At 40.5% G+C, this 12,422-nt stretch overlaps 1 protein-coding gene across 1 annotated transcript; it reads right to left on the bottom strand.

The window, feature by feature from the left end:
• Positions 1-2,864: 2,864 nt before the first annotated feature.
• LOC131236904 (phytosulfokine receptor 1-like) lies at positions 2,865-5,852 on the bottom strand. The gene has a single exon (XM_058234435.1). It carries the CDS (start codon positions 5,698-5,700, stop codon positions 3,538-3,540), a length of 2,163 nt encoding a protein of 720 aa, XP_058090418.1. The 5' UTR covers positions 5,701-5,852; the 3' UTR covers positions 2,865-3,537.
• Between the last annotated feature and the right edge of the window lie 6,570 nt (positions 5,853-12,422).

Below are 12,422 nucleotides of genomic sequence, written 5' to 3'. Positions count from 1 at the left end.
CGTGCAAGAGGCAGAAGGTGTGGATATAATCCAAGCCATCAACAAAACCAGCAGAAAAATACCAATTTTCATGGAAGAGAAAATGGTAGAGGCAGATTGATGCGTGGATAAGAAAGTACAAATAACATCCAGTGTTATAATTGCAACAAGCTTGGCCACTATGCATCTGATTGTTGGAGCAAGCCGGTGAATCAAGACAAGCGATCCAACTATGCCGAAGCATCAGGACATGAATAAGAAAGCTCCACTCTTCTCTTTGCACAAGAGAAAGGCTGTGATCAGCAGGATATATGATATCTCGACATAATAAAAATATATTGGGGATGATCATGAGACATGCATAAATTGTCAACAGTGAGAACTTTAATCCTTTCTAATAAGTATGAAAAAGTCACCACCTTTGAATCATAGTGCTAAACATGGATTGTGTGACACTCAAACTCCTTACCATGCCTCCATCAATTATCCAATAAACAGATTTTACATTATATTTATGCTGGTAAATTGATAAATTTAAAAAAAAACAGAAATTAAAAAAAATTAAAAAAAAAAAAGAAAAAAAAGAAAAAGAAAAAGGCCCATCATTGATTTTCATATGCCCACCTTGATTTATAGGTGAGATCCACTCTGACCATTAGATGTCTAATTGTATGTTAGGTTCAGGGCTACGATATTAGGCTTACCCATGATTCAGGTGGGCTACACTAAAGAAAACAGTTGACAGAGATGCATCTACTCTTGATTTTTGCAGGGCCCACCATAATGTTTATATGAAATCTACTCCAACCATTAGGTGCTGCAATAAAATTTAGGCCTGATTCCAAAATGCAGGCCCATTTCTGATTCAGATGGGCCATACCAATGAAAATGGTTTAGAGGGTGATTGTTGCCCTATACACGGTTTTCAATTTACAGTGACGCATCAGTGATGATACACCTTGCCATTTGGGTAGATTTCACATAAATAATATGATCGGGCCCACCAGCCGCTGACCCTTGTGCTCACACAGTGGACCAAGCCGCTTAATAAATCTAAATCGGAAGGTACTCTAGTGTAGGAATTTATTGGAAAGACTTTTGAAAGGACCGCAGTGATCCCTCCACAAGTACTGAGATCTGAGTTGTGGCCCCACCATGATGTATGTATTTTATCCACTCTGTCCATCCATTTTATAAGCTCATTTTAGAGTATAAATCCAAAAAAAGGAAGCAGATCTAAATATCAGGTGGACCACACCACAGGAAACAGTGGTGATTGAATGCCCACCATTAAAAACTTCCTAGGGCCACTGTAATATTTGTTTGCCATCCGACCTGTTGATTATGTCACACGGACCTGGATGAAGTGAAAACACTAAGATCAGCTTTATCCAAAACTTTCGTGGCCCCAAGAAGTTTTTAATGGTGGTCATTCAATCAACCACTGTTTCCTGTGGTGTGGTCTACCTGAGATTTGAATCTGCCTCATTTTTGGGCTCATGCCCTAAAATGAAATTGAAAGATGGATGGACAGTATGGATAAAACACATACATCATGGTGGGCCCACAAAGCTTTTCCATCACCGACCAACACCAGCCTGGTACTGGAGGGTCACTACTGAATCTGAATCCCTTCTCAAAGGGTACCAGATCTAAATTCTAGATTAAATAGATTAAATAGATAGTTTCTAATAAAATTTTCTTTATTTTAGTGAGGTTTATTGGGCCTTATTTCGACCAGCACAGAAAATCTTTAAGAAGGAAAACTCAATAACATTGCATACGTGCAAAACAGTGCATTTTCTGCTTGAGACATGTAGCTAGGATTTATGGTTGTGTTATCCAAATCTGCAACGATCTTCTACTATGGGTCGTGCTACTCTTTGGCAATTCACAATTCCTTGACACTTCCAATCATTAAAAAAACGGTTATTCGTTTCAAATCATTCTTGTAATTTGGAGCAACATCAGACAGTTATTAGACCCAGACCGGCAGTTCACACTTGTTTGAATAATGAATTGAAACTACAGATGCAGCACAGGATCTGGAATTGGCCATAATATACAGGGAAAAGGTACTATGCGCTCGACCTCACGAGTCGGTCCCATGAGGTCGAGCTGTGTGGGCACCACCATGATGCGTTTCGAACATCTACCCCATCAGTCAGATGCACCATTCGATCATGGGCCTAGGTCTCAAAAATCAAGTCAATCCGTGACTTGTTGGGCCACACCACATACAGAAGTGGAGAGAGACCGTGCACCATTAAAACATTCATAATCATTTTTTGGGCCCACCGAGATGTGGTTTGAAAATCCAGACCATCCATTATGTGTGTCCCACTTGGATGAGGGTTCAGACCAAGTTTCAGCAGCATTAAAAACTCAGGTGGGCCCCACCAAGTGCTTTTATATGTTTTAATGGTGTCTTTCATGATTTTAGATGACATGGCCCACCTGAGTTCCTTATACGGTTGATTTTTGGGATATCCCATAATTTGGAGGGACCCATCAAATGCACGATGTTGCAAATGCACGGTGTTGATAGTCGACACGCATCATGGTGGGGCCCACCCGGCTCGACCTCACAGGATCTTATCGTGAGGTCGAGCGCATAGTACCTTCCCCCACACACACACACACACACACATATATATATATATATAGTTAGCTTGTTAATACACCCACCGTCAGTCCACACTTCACCGTTAGCCACCCCACTAGGGAATTGATACCAAGACAGTGTATAAGAAAGGAAATCAAATATTTACTCGTTTCAACATACTGCACCAAGTAAGCAAAAAGAATTGTAGATATTCTACCGGATACACATTAGGATTGATGAGAAATGGAGTTCCTTTTTATTTTTCTTTTTCTTTTTGTCATTTGCTAAGCCCACACCTCTACATAAGACATCATCAACAAGCCCAGTTGTGTGCCTGCGTGGCGAATGGATGTGAAGTTCAAGCCATTTATCAAAAGGGGTCTGACTGGATAGCTGCCTTCAACAATAATTAAGCTGGTCCATTCGTCAGGAGAGCCATAATGCTAGAAATAAGCGGACAGCTTAGAAAGAAGTGGCCAGGTTTTTCTGCTGTCCGTTTTCTTCATGAATTGTGATCCAACTGAATAGTGGGCACCCATTTGTTTTCAGGCTGTGGCATCAAATGGTTGGTCCAACTTGATGGACGGATTGGATCTCGGACCCATATTATTCCACGCTGCAACAGGTCATGGTGGGTAAATGGGTTTCCATATACTTTCAAAGCTCATATGATAATGGTGTCAAATAAGAATGCCGAATTCAGAAGAGACCATGTTTGAGTATTTTGAGGGGGGAGGGAGGGAGAGAGGGTGATGCTTAATTATGAAATCTGTTTCTACAAACAACCATAACACAAGGAGATACATATATATATATTACAAGATCCATATGCTTCATACCTGAAAAAAAAAAAAAAAAAACACTACCACAAGTTATAAACATGTTTATGTTACAGCTGAGAGAAGTGCCTTACTACCCTATAACCGACGGAAATATCCTTTGCCATCCTTTCATCAATTCAACCTTTTTCGCTTCTCCTGAAATGCCCCTGTCCACTTTGCACCGGCTGCAACTGTTACGAGAAAACCCACGACTGCTCCGATTTGAAATGGGAGTCCTGCATCAATAATTCTACGCTCCTCTTGTTCATCACTCAATCCAGGTTGTGTAGGGCTTTGTGGCAGACTGCAAGGAGAAAAGAACTCACCACAAAGACCCAAGTTCCCTTCGAAGCTTGATGGTGGGAAGGTCGAAAACTGGCCTCCCGAAGGAACCGACCCGGACAATCGATTGTTTGCTACATTGAAGCTTGATAGAAAGCTAAGCCTGATCAGACTCGCAGGTATAGTCCCTGAGAGATCATTGAACGACAGATCAAGAATCTCCAAGTTCCTCATGCCCGATAACTCATCTGGAATGCTTCCCAAGAGATTGTTCTTCCTCAGATTCAACACGTGCAGATTCTTCAGTTTCCCAAAGTCGGGTGAGATTGGCCCTGTGAGATTGTTATTGCCTAAATCCAGCGTCGGTGGGAAGCTTGTGAATTGATTGTACTGCAACCCGCTCGGGCCTTGACTGCGTCTGCTAAAGAATGGGAAGTTGGAGGAGGACTCTTCCTGCGAGGCATTGCGGGAAATGAGGCCCTTCAACTGCGTCAAGCTGTCAGGGATTTGCCCAGCGAGTGAATTGTTCGAAAGATCCAAGTAAAAGAGGGAGTCTAGAATCCCAAACCATGAAGGGATGCTTCCCCCCAGCTGGTTCCACGATAAATCCAACAGCTGCAACTTACTACAGTTCCTCAACCATGGCGGGACAGAACCCAAAAGACCGCAGTTTGGAATGACGACAACTTTTAAGCTTGCAAACCCAGTAATCCCATCGACGGGCATTTCTTCGCCTTGGAAATTCGTGTCGAGTACCAGAGTCGTTAGGTTCCGGCACTCTTGTAGAATCCCCAATGCAGAAGAGAGGTTACGGATCGTGTTATTCGATAGCGTTAAGTAAGTGAGAGACTGAAGATTTTTAAAGCTGTCGGGAATTTCACCATTGAGTTTGTTTTTAGAGAGGTTTATGGCTTTCAACTCTTTGCATGAGGAAAGAACATGGAGAATGTTTCCTTTAATATGATTTGAACCGAGATTGATGGAACTGAGGTGGGTCATTGCAGTACAATTTAGATTGACCTCACCTTCTATTGAATTGTTTCTCAAACTAAGAAAGCGAAGGGCCGGCAAATTCAACAGCGAAGCAGGTAAATTGCCGTTGAAACGATTCGACTCAGCAGAAAGATGCTCCAGATTTTTTAATTTACTGAAAGCATCTGGAATAGTCCCGAAGAACAGATTTTTGGAGAGATTCAAATCGACAAGGTTAGAAAGATTACCGATTCTGTTGCTCAGCTGCCCAGAAAGACCATTCTCTTGAAGGAATAACTGCCTCAACGTTGACAGTCTGAACAAATCATCTGGCAAATTTCCTGTTAGATTATTTGAATCGAGTAAGAGCTCATGCAGGGAGCTGCAATTTCCAAAACCTGCTAGGAAAACACCGCTGAACGAATTCATTGAGAATTGAAGAACTCGAATTCGGGTTGAAGAGTTGCAGATACCCGGATTGATATTACCAGAAAACCGATTGTTACTGATGATGAAATGTGTTAAATTCAAAGACCCGACGAGGAGGAGATGCTGGCTGGTGAATGAATTGTCCGAAACGTTGAAAACCCGTATCGCCGGTAAATGGGCATCTTGTGGAATCAGGCCGGAGAATTCATTGTAACTCAAATCGAGGATTTGCAATTGCTGCAAATGGAACAAATCCGACGGTACATCACCTCTGAGAGAATTGGAAGAGAGATTAAGGAATTTCAGCTGATCCAAACCGGACAATAATTTCGAAACATTTCCTTTCAATCCCTTTCTAGCAAGATTCAAACCAACTACCCTTCTGCCTGGAACCCCTGAAGATCCACTGCAATTAACACCAACCCAACTGCAGCAATCAGAAGAAGAAGAATTGGGCGCCCACCCATCAATCCTTGAATCCAGACCATTCAGGAAACCTTCCAATGCTGCCAAGTCCTTTGAATTACAACTAACATTCTGAGACTTCAAGACTTGAGCTTGGAAGCAAAACCACATGAAGATGAAGAACAGGCAAGAATCTCCGAAACCCATCTCCAAAAGACAGAAAATTAAAAGAAAATCAGTAGAAGAGAAACAGAACTTGGGTTTTTCAAGGTAAAGATGGAGAGCTTGTCGGACCCAGCATCTGAAAGTCTCTCAAATACTGATCTGGGTCTTTCAAGTCCTTTCATATTTAATATATGAGAGCGAGAGAGAGAAATACGCGTCTGGAGAATTTAAAGTTGGATATTGCGGAAACGGATTGGCTGGTGGAACTCACACCTATGTAGCTTGTATTGGCGTCAGTTAGTTCTGTGGGTCTGATCGAGGTATATGTCATATCCAAACCGTCAGTACATTTGGCAAGCTCGTCTTAAGAGTTTAGACAAAAAATTAACACAGATCTAACTATCAAGTGGATTGACAGCAAAAAAGCAACGGGGACATTGAACGTCTACCATTAAAACTCTTTTTAGAGCAAGTTTTAGATCATTAAGAAATTTGTTATTCCACTTCAGTCATGTCTTTGTGACCTTATGAATATATTGGATGGAAAATAAACCTTATAGCGGGCTTATAAATTTTTTAACGGTTATATTATGGTCCAAATGATCTTTAGATATGATCCTCTTTCCTTATGATGATCTAAATGACCTCTAAAATTAGATAAATAATATAAATATAATAAATACATCACTACGAGGCTCATATAACTTTAATCTCCTTTGAACCGTTCGTACAACACGAGAGCTCGAGGAACGTTAGCGATCAACTTTGCACTAGACGCAGGTATATAGCTGGCGTGTGGTACACTAGCCAATCCGCATCCGGATGTTACCACTAGTACCGGGTTAGTAATCTTCGCCGTGCCCACTCGGTCAGGCATCTCGTATCCACGTGTCCAGTAGAAGTGGATTCGCTGGTGTACCGCACATCAGCTATACAGCTGCTGTAGGTACGTAGCGTACGAAGACGAGCACTGACACACGGGCTCTTAATTGTAAGAATGGTTGAAAAGATATTAAAATTACATGGCCCCATAGTGATGTCTTTATTATATCTATACTGTTCATTTATTTTTATAGATCATTTTAGAATATTATCCAAAAAATGAATCATATCCTGAGATCATATTGACCACACCACAAATAGCAGCGGAGATAATGATTTCCACCATTAAAAAATTTGTAGAGCCCACCGTAACATTTATTTTCCATCCAATCTGTTTATAAGATAAAAAAAGACCTGAATTAAGAGGAAAAATAAATTTTATATTAATCAAAAACTTCTATAACCTAAAAAAGGGTTTCAATGGTAGACGTTCAGTCTCTCACTGTTTTTTTCAGTGTGGTCCACTTGATAGTTAGATCTGTCTTATTTTTCATTTCAAGGCTTACGCCGAGCTCACCAAATGGATGGACGGTTTGGATATAACACATACCTCATTATCAGACCCACAGAGTCTGCTGACAATACGGTAACTATATAGCTGGTGTGAGGTACACTAGCCAATCCGCTTCCCAGGTATCAATTCCCGTGCAATCCAACTACTCCTAGTCAATCTGGCCCGTAGGGGACGCGGATTGCCTGATGAACCGGTCACGAGGAACCCTGTGGGGCCCAACGTGAAGTGCCGTCCATCCATTTTTTCAATTCATTTTAATGCATAATCACAAAAAAGAGGCAGATCCAAAGCTAGACGGGACCACAGCATAGGGGCTAATATCATTTTCCGACTATCCTTAACAAAAAATATACACATTATCTCGCCCTCCATGACTGTATAAGTATTGCATCTGCCTCATTTTTCATTTTTGGGTCATGTCTTAAATTATGGAAAAATAGATGCATGACATATATTTTTCACAAACACCATGATGGCCCTACCTATCATTCAACTCTAGTCCGGGAAGTGAAGTACTTGTGACCGGCCTCACCAAACACAACACTGACCTTGCGATGGGGCTCACTTTGATGTATGTATTGTATATCCACACCGTCCAACCTTTTGATAAGGTCACTGATGCCTAGATGAAGGGAAAAGAAATATAATATTATTCAAATTTTTTTATGGCTATTAAGAAATTTTTAATGGTCAAACCCCACTCTTTTCCGTGTTTTGGTCCATTTTTGGGCCCATGACCCAATTGATGTGGAAAATGGTGGACATTGTGGATATACAATACATACATCAAGGTAGGCCCCACAGTCAGGGCAACAGCGTGGTCCGTGAGATGAGGGTCACAACTAATCCATTCCACACAGATTGCGCTTATTCTCTGTAGACGCGGACTGCATACAGAGCTATTCTCTATGGTGCCTACAATGATATATGTGTTTTATCACGCCGTACCTTCATTTCGGATCATTATCTAACGGCACAGCCCAAAACTAAGGCAAATTTATTTCTCCTGCAGACCACACGAAAGGAAAACAGTGGTAAAAACAGTACTAATCCAACCTACTGTATGGCCTATTTGCCATCCAATCTAATGATTAGGACACAAATATCAGCTTAATTCAAAACTTTTGTGAGCTCGGGGAGTTTTTAATGGTAGTTGTTTAATGACCACTATTTCTTATGGTGTGTCTTACCTGAGATTTTGATCAACCATATTTTTGGAATCATCTGCTTAAAATGATTTGGCAAAAGGTATGGAAATTGTGGATTAAAAACATAAATCATGGTGGGGCAACTGATCTCCATTAAGTAGCAACTGACGGTGGCAGTAGGCAAACCACATCCCCTCCCTGCCAAGACGTGACGGGACCCGACAGGTCACCGTGATGTTTGTTAGTAATGGACAACTGATCTCCATTAAGTAACAACCGACCCACCTGTTTTGACAGCTCTAGCATATGAGACTAAAAATCAGGTAGATTAGAAAGCTCAAATTGATCACACGACTTTAAACAGTAGACAAGAGCTTTCAGCCGTTCAAATCTTTTTAGTCTCCAACGTAATATTTATATGCAATTTAAACCATTCATGAAGCAACTCAACCGTTCCTAAGGTTATTCCCATTCAAATGAGCCTGAAGCTTTTGTGGCTTCGAATGTTTCAATGGTAGAACTAAAATTCCATTGTTTTCTCTGTGTAGCCCACATGAGCACTAGATCTGTCCCATATTATGGTTCATGCATTAAAATGGTCTGAAAAAAGGATGAACGGTGTGGACCTGTAGACATATTATCTAAAAAAACAGGGCTTGGACTTTTAACCGTCGAAAAGTAAACCAAAAGGATCGCTAGGATCTAAAAGATGACTTTGCTGAATTCCACAAAACAAACCACTTTCGATTCAGATGGAGGGCCCAACGTGATGTTTCTATGATATCTATATCATCCATTCATTTGTGCTCCACGAGTTAGGACGAGCTTTTAAAAAAAGAAGAAGATGGATTCAAAACTTTATTGGACCACACTAGAAGATATAAGTGGGGATTGGACGCCTGCTGATAAACATTCTCGGAGCTCATAGAGGTCTTGGATCATGATGATCTTTGTCTTGCATTCATCCTATGTGCGAACAAGCAAATGAACGGTTAGATCGCACGGTAAGTAGGTAGTTAGGTTAGTCAATTAGGTTAGGTAATTTGTTAGCTGTGGGATTTCAACGGCATGAGCTGTGTTGACTAATGACTTCAAAGTTTGGGTGTTTATGAAAACACGTAAAATAAAAAGTTTAGGAGAAATACACTAAAAAAATAAGCTTTTATATGGAAAAATAAAAATAAGGATAGAAAAAAAGGATAGCCTTCTATCGTAGGGCCATGCTCATGCATAGCTTGGTGCATTCACAGGAATGTATTGAGCTAGGCTTGCTCATTATTTGATCAATTACGTGGTTACACATGTTAACTAAGGACTATATTAAGTCCAACATGTGTGATTAAGATAGCATGGGTTTGCCAAAGTTGCGCTTGACTCAAGTTTGATTAAACAAATGCAACCCTAGGAGATAGGCCGATTAAGACTGAATTTGCAAAAATTGGCTATCCTTTCAACCATCAATTGATTGATCACGCAATTTAGAAGGAAATGGTTAAATGAGAGTTTTTTACCTTGTCTAAAGACTTTTTCTTTCAATGGTGATAGTGTTCCTTGTGTTTCTTAATAGTATACTAAATAATGGGAAAGATCAAAACTAAAGGTTAGAAATTGTTGATTTCATTGATTTATAGTTGAAGCTTAGTACAAGCAGATAAATAAATTAAACAAAGAGAATAAATAAATAAATATCTACAATCATCTAAATGGACAAACAATCAAGGCATAAATTGTAAATAGGATGTGACTTGTATTCAAATTACATTAGGATCCTTATCTCGATAAGTTTTTATACATTTATTGAGCATGTTGCTTCAACCACACATGCTACTCGCGTTAGAAATACATGTTGCTTGTTGCAATGTCTCATATGCTATGTATAATTATGAACCATTCTATTTTTGGCATGCGATGTGCCATCAAGAGATATGAGGCAAAAGATATACTTGAAGCACATGCATAATTCTGTAATTAATGTGCACTGCTAACACATGGCTAGAGCTGGGCATCGGATCAAGTTGGATCGGATTGGGTCCAACTCGATCCGATCCGAAATCTACGTGAGCTAATCCGAACTCGATCCGATCCGGGACCGAGTCCGGGACACCTGGCTCGAACTGATCCAATGCACGGTTGGCCTGACCTGAACCGAGTCCGACTCGGTCAGGGAAACCGAGTTGGATCGGGTTGGGTACGGTTCGGATCGGGTTAAATTTGTGGGTCAAACTATGAGGTATGTGTTATATCCAAACCGTCCATCCATTTGTAGACTTCGTCTTAAGGCTTGAGCCGAAAAATAAGACAGATCTAAAGATTATTTGGCCCACGCTGCAAAAAGTAGTGGGGATTGAACATTTATCATTGAAATCCTTTTGGAGATCATAGAAGTTTCAGATTAATATGAAATTTGTTTTTCCTCTATATCCATGTATTTTTAACCTTAATAATAGATTAGATGAAAAATAAACATTATGGTGGGCCCTAAGAATTTTTTAACGGTGAAAATTATTATTCTCGCTGCTCTTTGTGGTGTGGTCCAGTTGATCTTTGGATATGATTCTTTTTTTTATATATATAATGCTCCGAAATGATCTCGAAATATGGATGAACGTTGTGGATATAATAAATACATAACCGTGGGCCATGTAACTTTGATCTCATTTGAGCCGTTCGTACAGCTTGGAGCTCGAGGCCTGTCACTGCTCGTCTTTGCCTGACATGTATCTAAACCATCCTATTGACGTGCTGGGCACGAAATGGATACGGGCTACAGTCCACAGGACGCGGATTAGATACTGAGAGGTTGAGTTGGCATTGCCAAGTTCTGTGGGCCCGACTATGATGTATGTGTTATATCCATACTGTTCATCCATTTTTAGATATCATTTTAGGATATGAACCAAAGAATGAGGTAAATAAAAATATGTAATGGACCACACTAGAGAAAACAGTGGGGAGAGTGATTTCCACCGTTGAAACTATCCTAAGGTCCATTATAATGTTTATTTGAAATCCAACCTATTAAAAAGTTTTTTTTTTAAAAAAACCATGAAATAAGGAAAACACGAATATCAGCTTGATCTAAAACTTTTGTAGCCCTTAGAAATTTTCAATGGTGGGCTTCACTATCCCACTATTTTCTGTGTTGGGGTCCATTGGAGCTTTGGATTTAACTCGTTCTTTGGATATTGCCCTAAAATGATCTCTCCAAATGAATGGAAGGTGTGGATACAAAACATACATCATGGTGGGGCCCACGGAACTTGTTGATGTAACTTCAGTAGCTAGTCTCGCTACTCAACCTGTCACTAACGTGTTGTGCACACAAGTGGTTGACGTACACACATCTCTTAGTAAACTCTATTGGGGCCACCATGAATGCATGTGGTTTATCCACACTGTCCATTCGTTTTTTCAGATCATTTTAGTGGTTGAACTCAAAATTGATGCATATCCAAAGCTCAAGTAGACCATGCATAAGAAAAAGTAGGAGTACTGATTTCCACCATTGAATCACTCCGGATCGGATTGGATCCATTCGGTTCGGATCGGTTCGAATTGACCATGATCCAAACTCGATCCGATAAACGGTCAAATCTGACTAATCTAACTTGAACCGCACTGATTCAAGCCTTCGGTTCCGATCGGTTCGAATTGACCATGATCCAAACTCGATCCGATAAACGGTCAAATCTGACTAATCTAACTTGAACCGCACCAATCCAAGCCTTCGGTTCGGTTCAGATCGAGTCGGATCTACCGGATTAGATCAGAAATACCCAGCTCTAGGCATGGCAGCATCTCATTAGTTCACGTCGACACATAAAAGAGTGTAAACAGAACTTAGGTCTCTTATCCGTGTTCTACTCGGGACATGCCCCACGTTGGCCCACCCACCCATTACTTACGTGAGTCAGCAGCAAAAGCCTTGTAACCTTAGATGCATGACATATATTTTTCACAAACACCATGATGGCCCTACCTATCATTCAACTCTAGTCCGGGAAGTGAAGTACTTGTGACCGGCCTCACCAAACACAACACTGACCTTGCGATGGGGCTCACTTTGATGTATGTATTGTATATCCACACCGTCCAACCTTTTGATAAGGTCACTGATGCCTAGATGAAGGGAAAAGAAATATAATATTATTCAAATTTTTTATGGCTATTAAGAAATTTTTAATGGTCAAACCCCACTCTTTTCCGTGTTTTGGTCCATT

Source organism: Magnolia sinica, chromosome 2, assembly GCF_029962835.1.
Source record: "Magnolia sinica isolate HGM2019 chromosome 2, MsV1, whole genome shotgun sequence".
NCBI lineage: Eukaryota > Viridiplantae > Streptophyta > Magnoliopsida > Magnoliales > Magnoliaceae > Magnolia > Magnolia sinica.
Note: the sequence above shows the minus strand (reverse complement) of the source record. Positions and strands in the feature narration are given on the sequence as shown.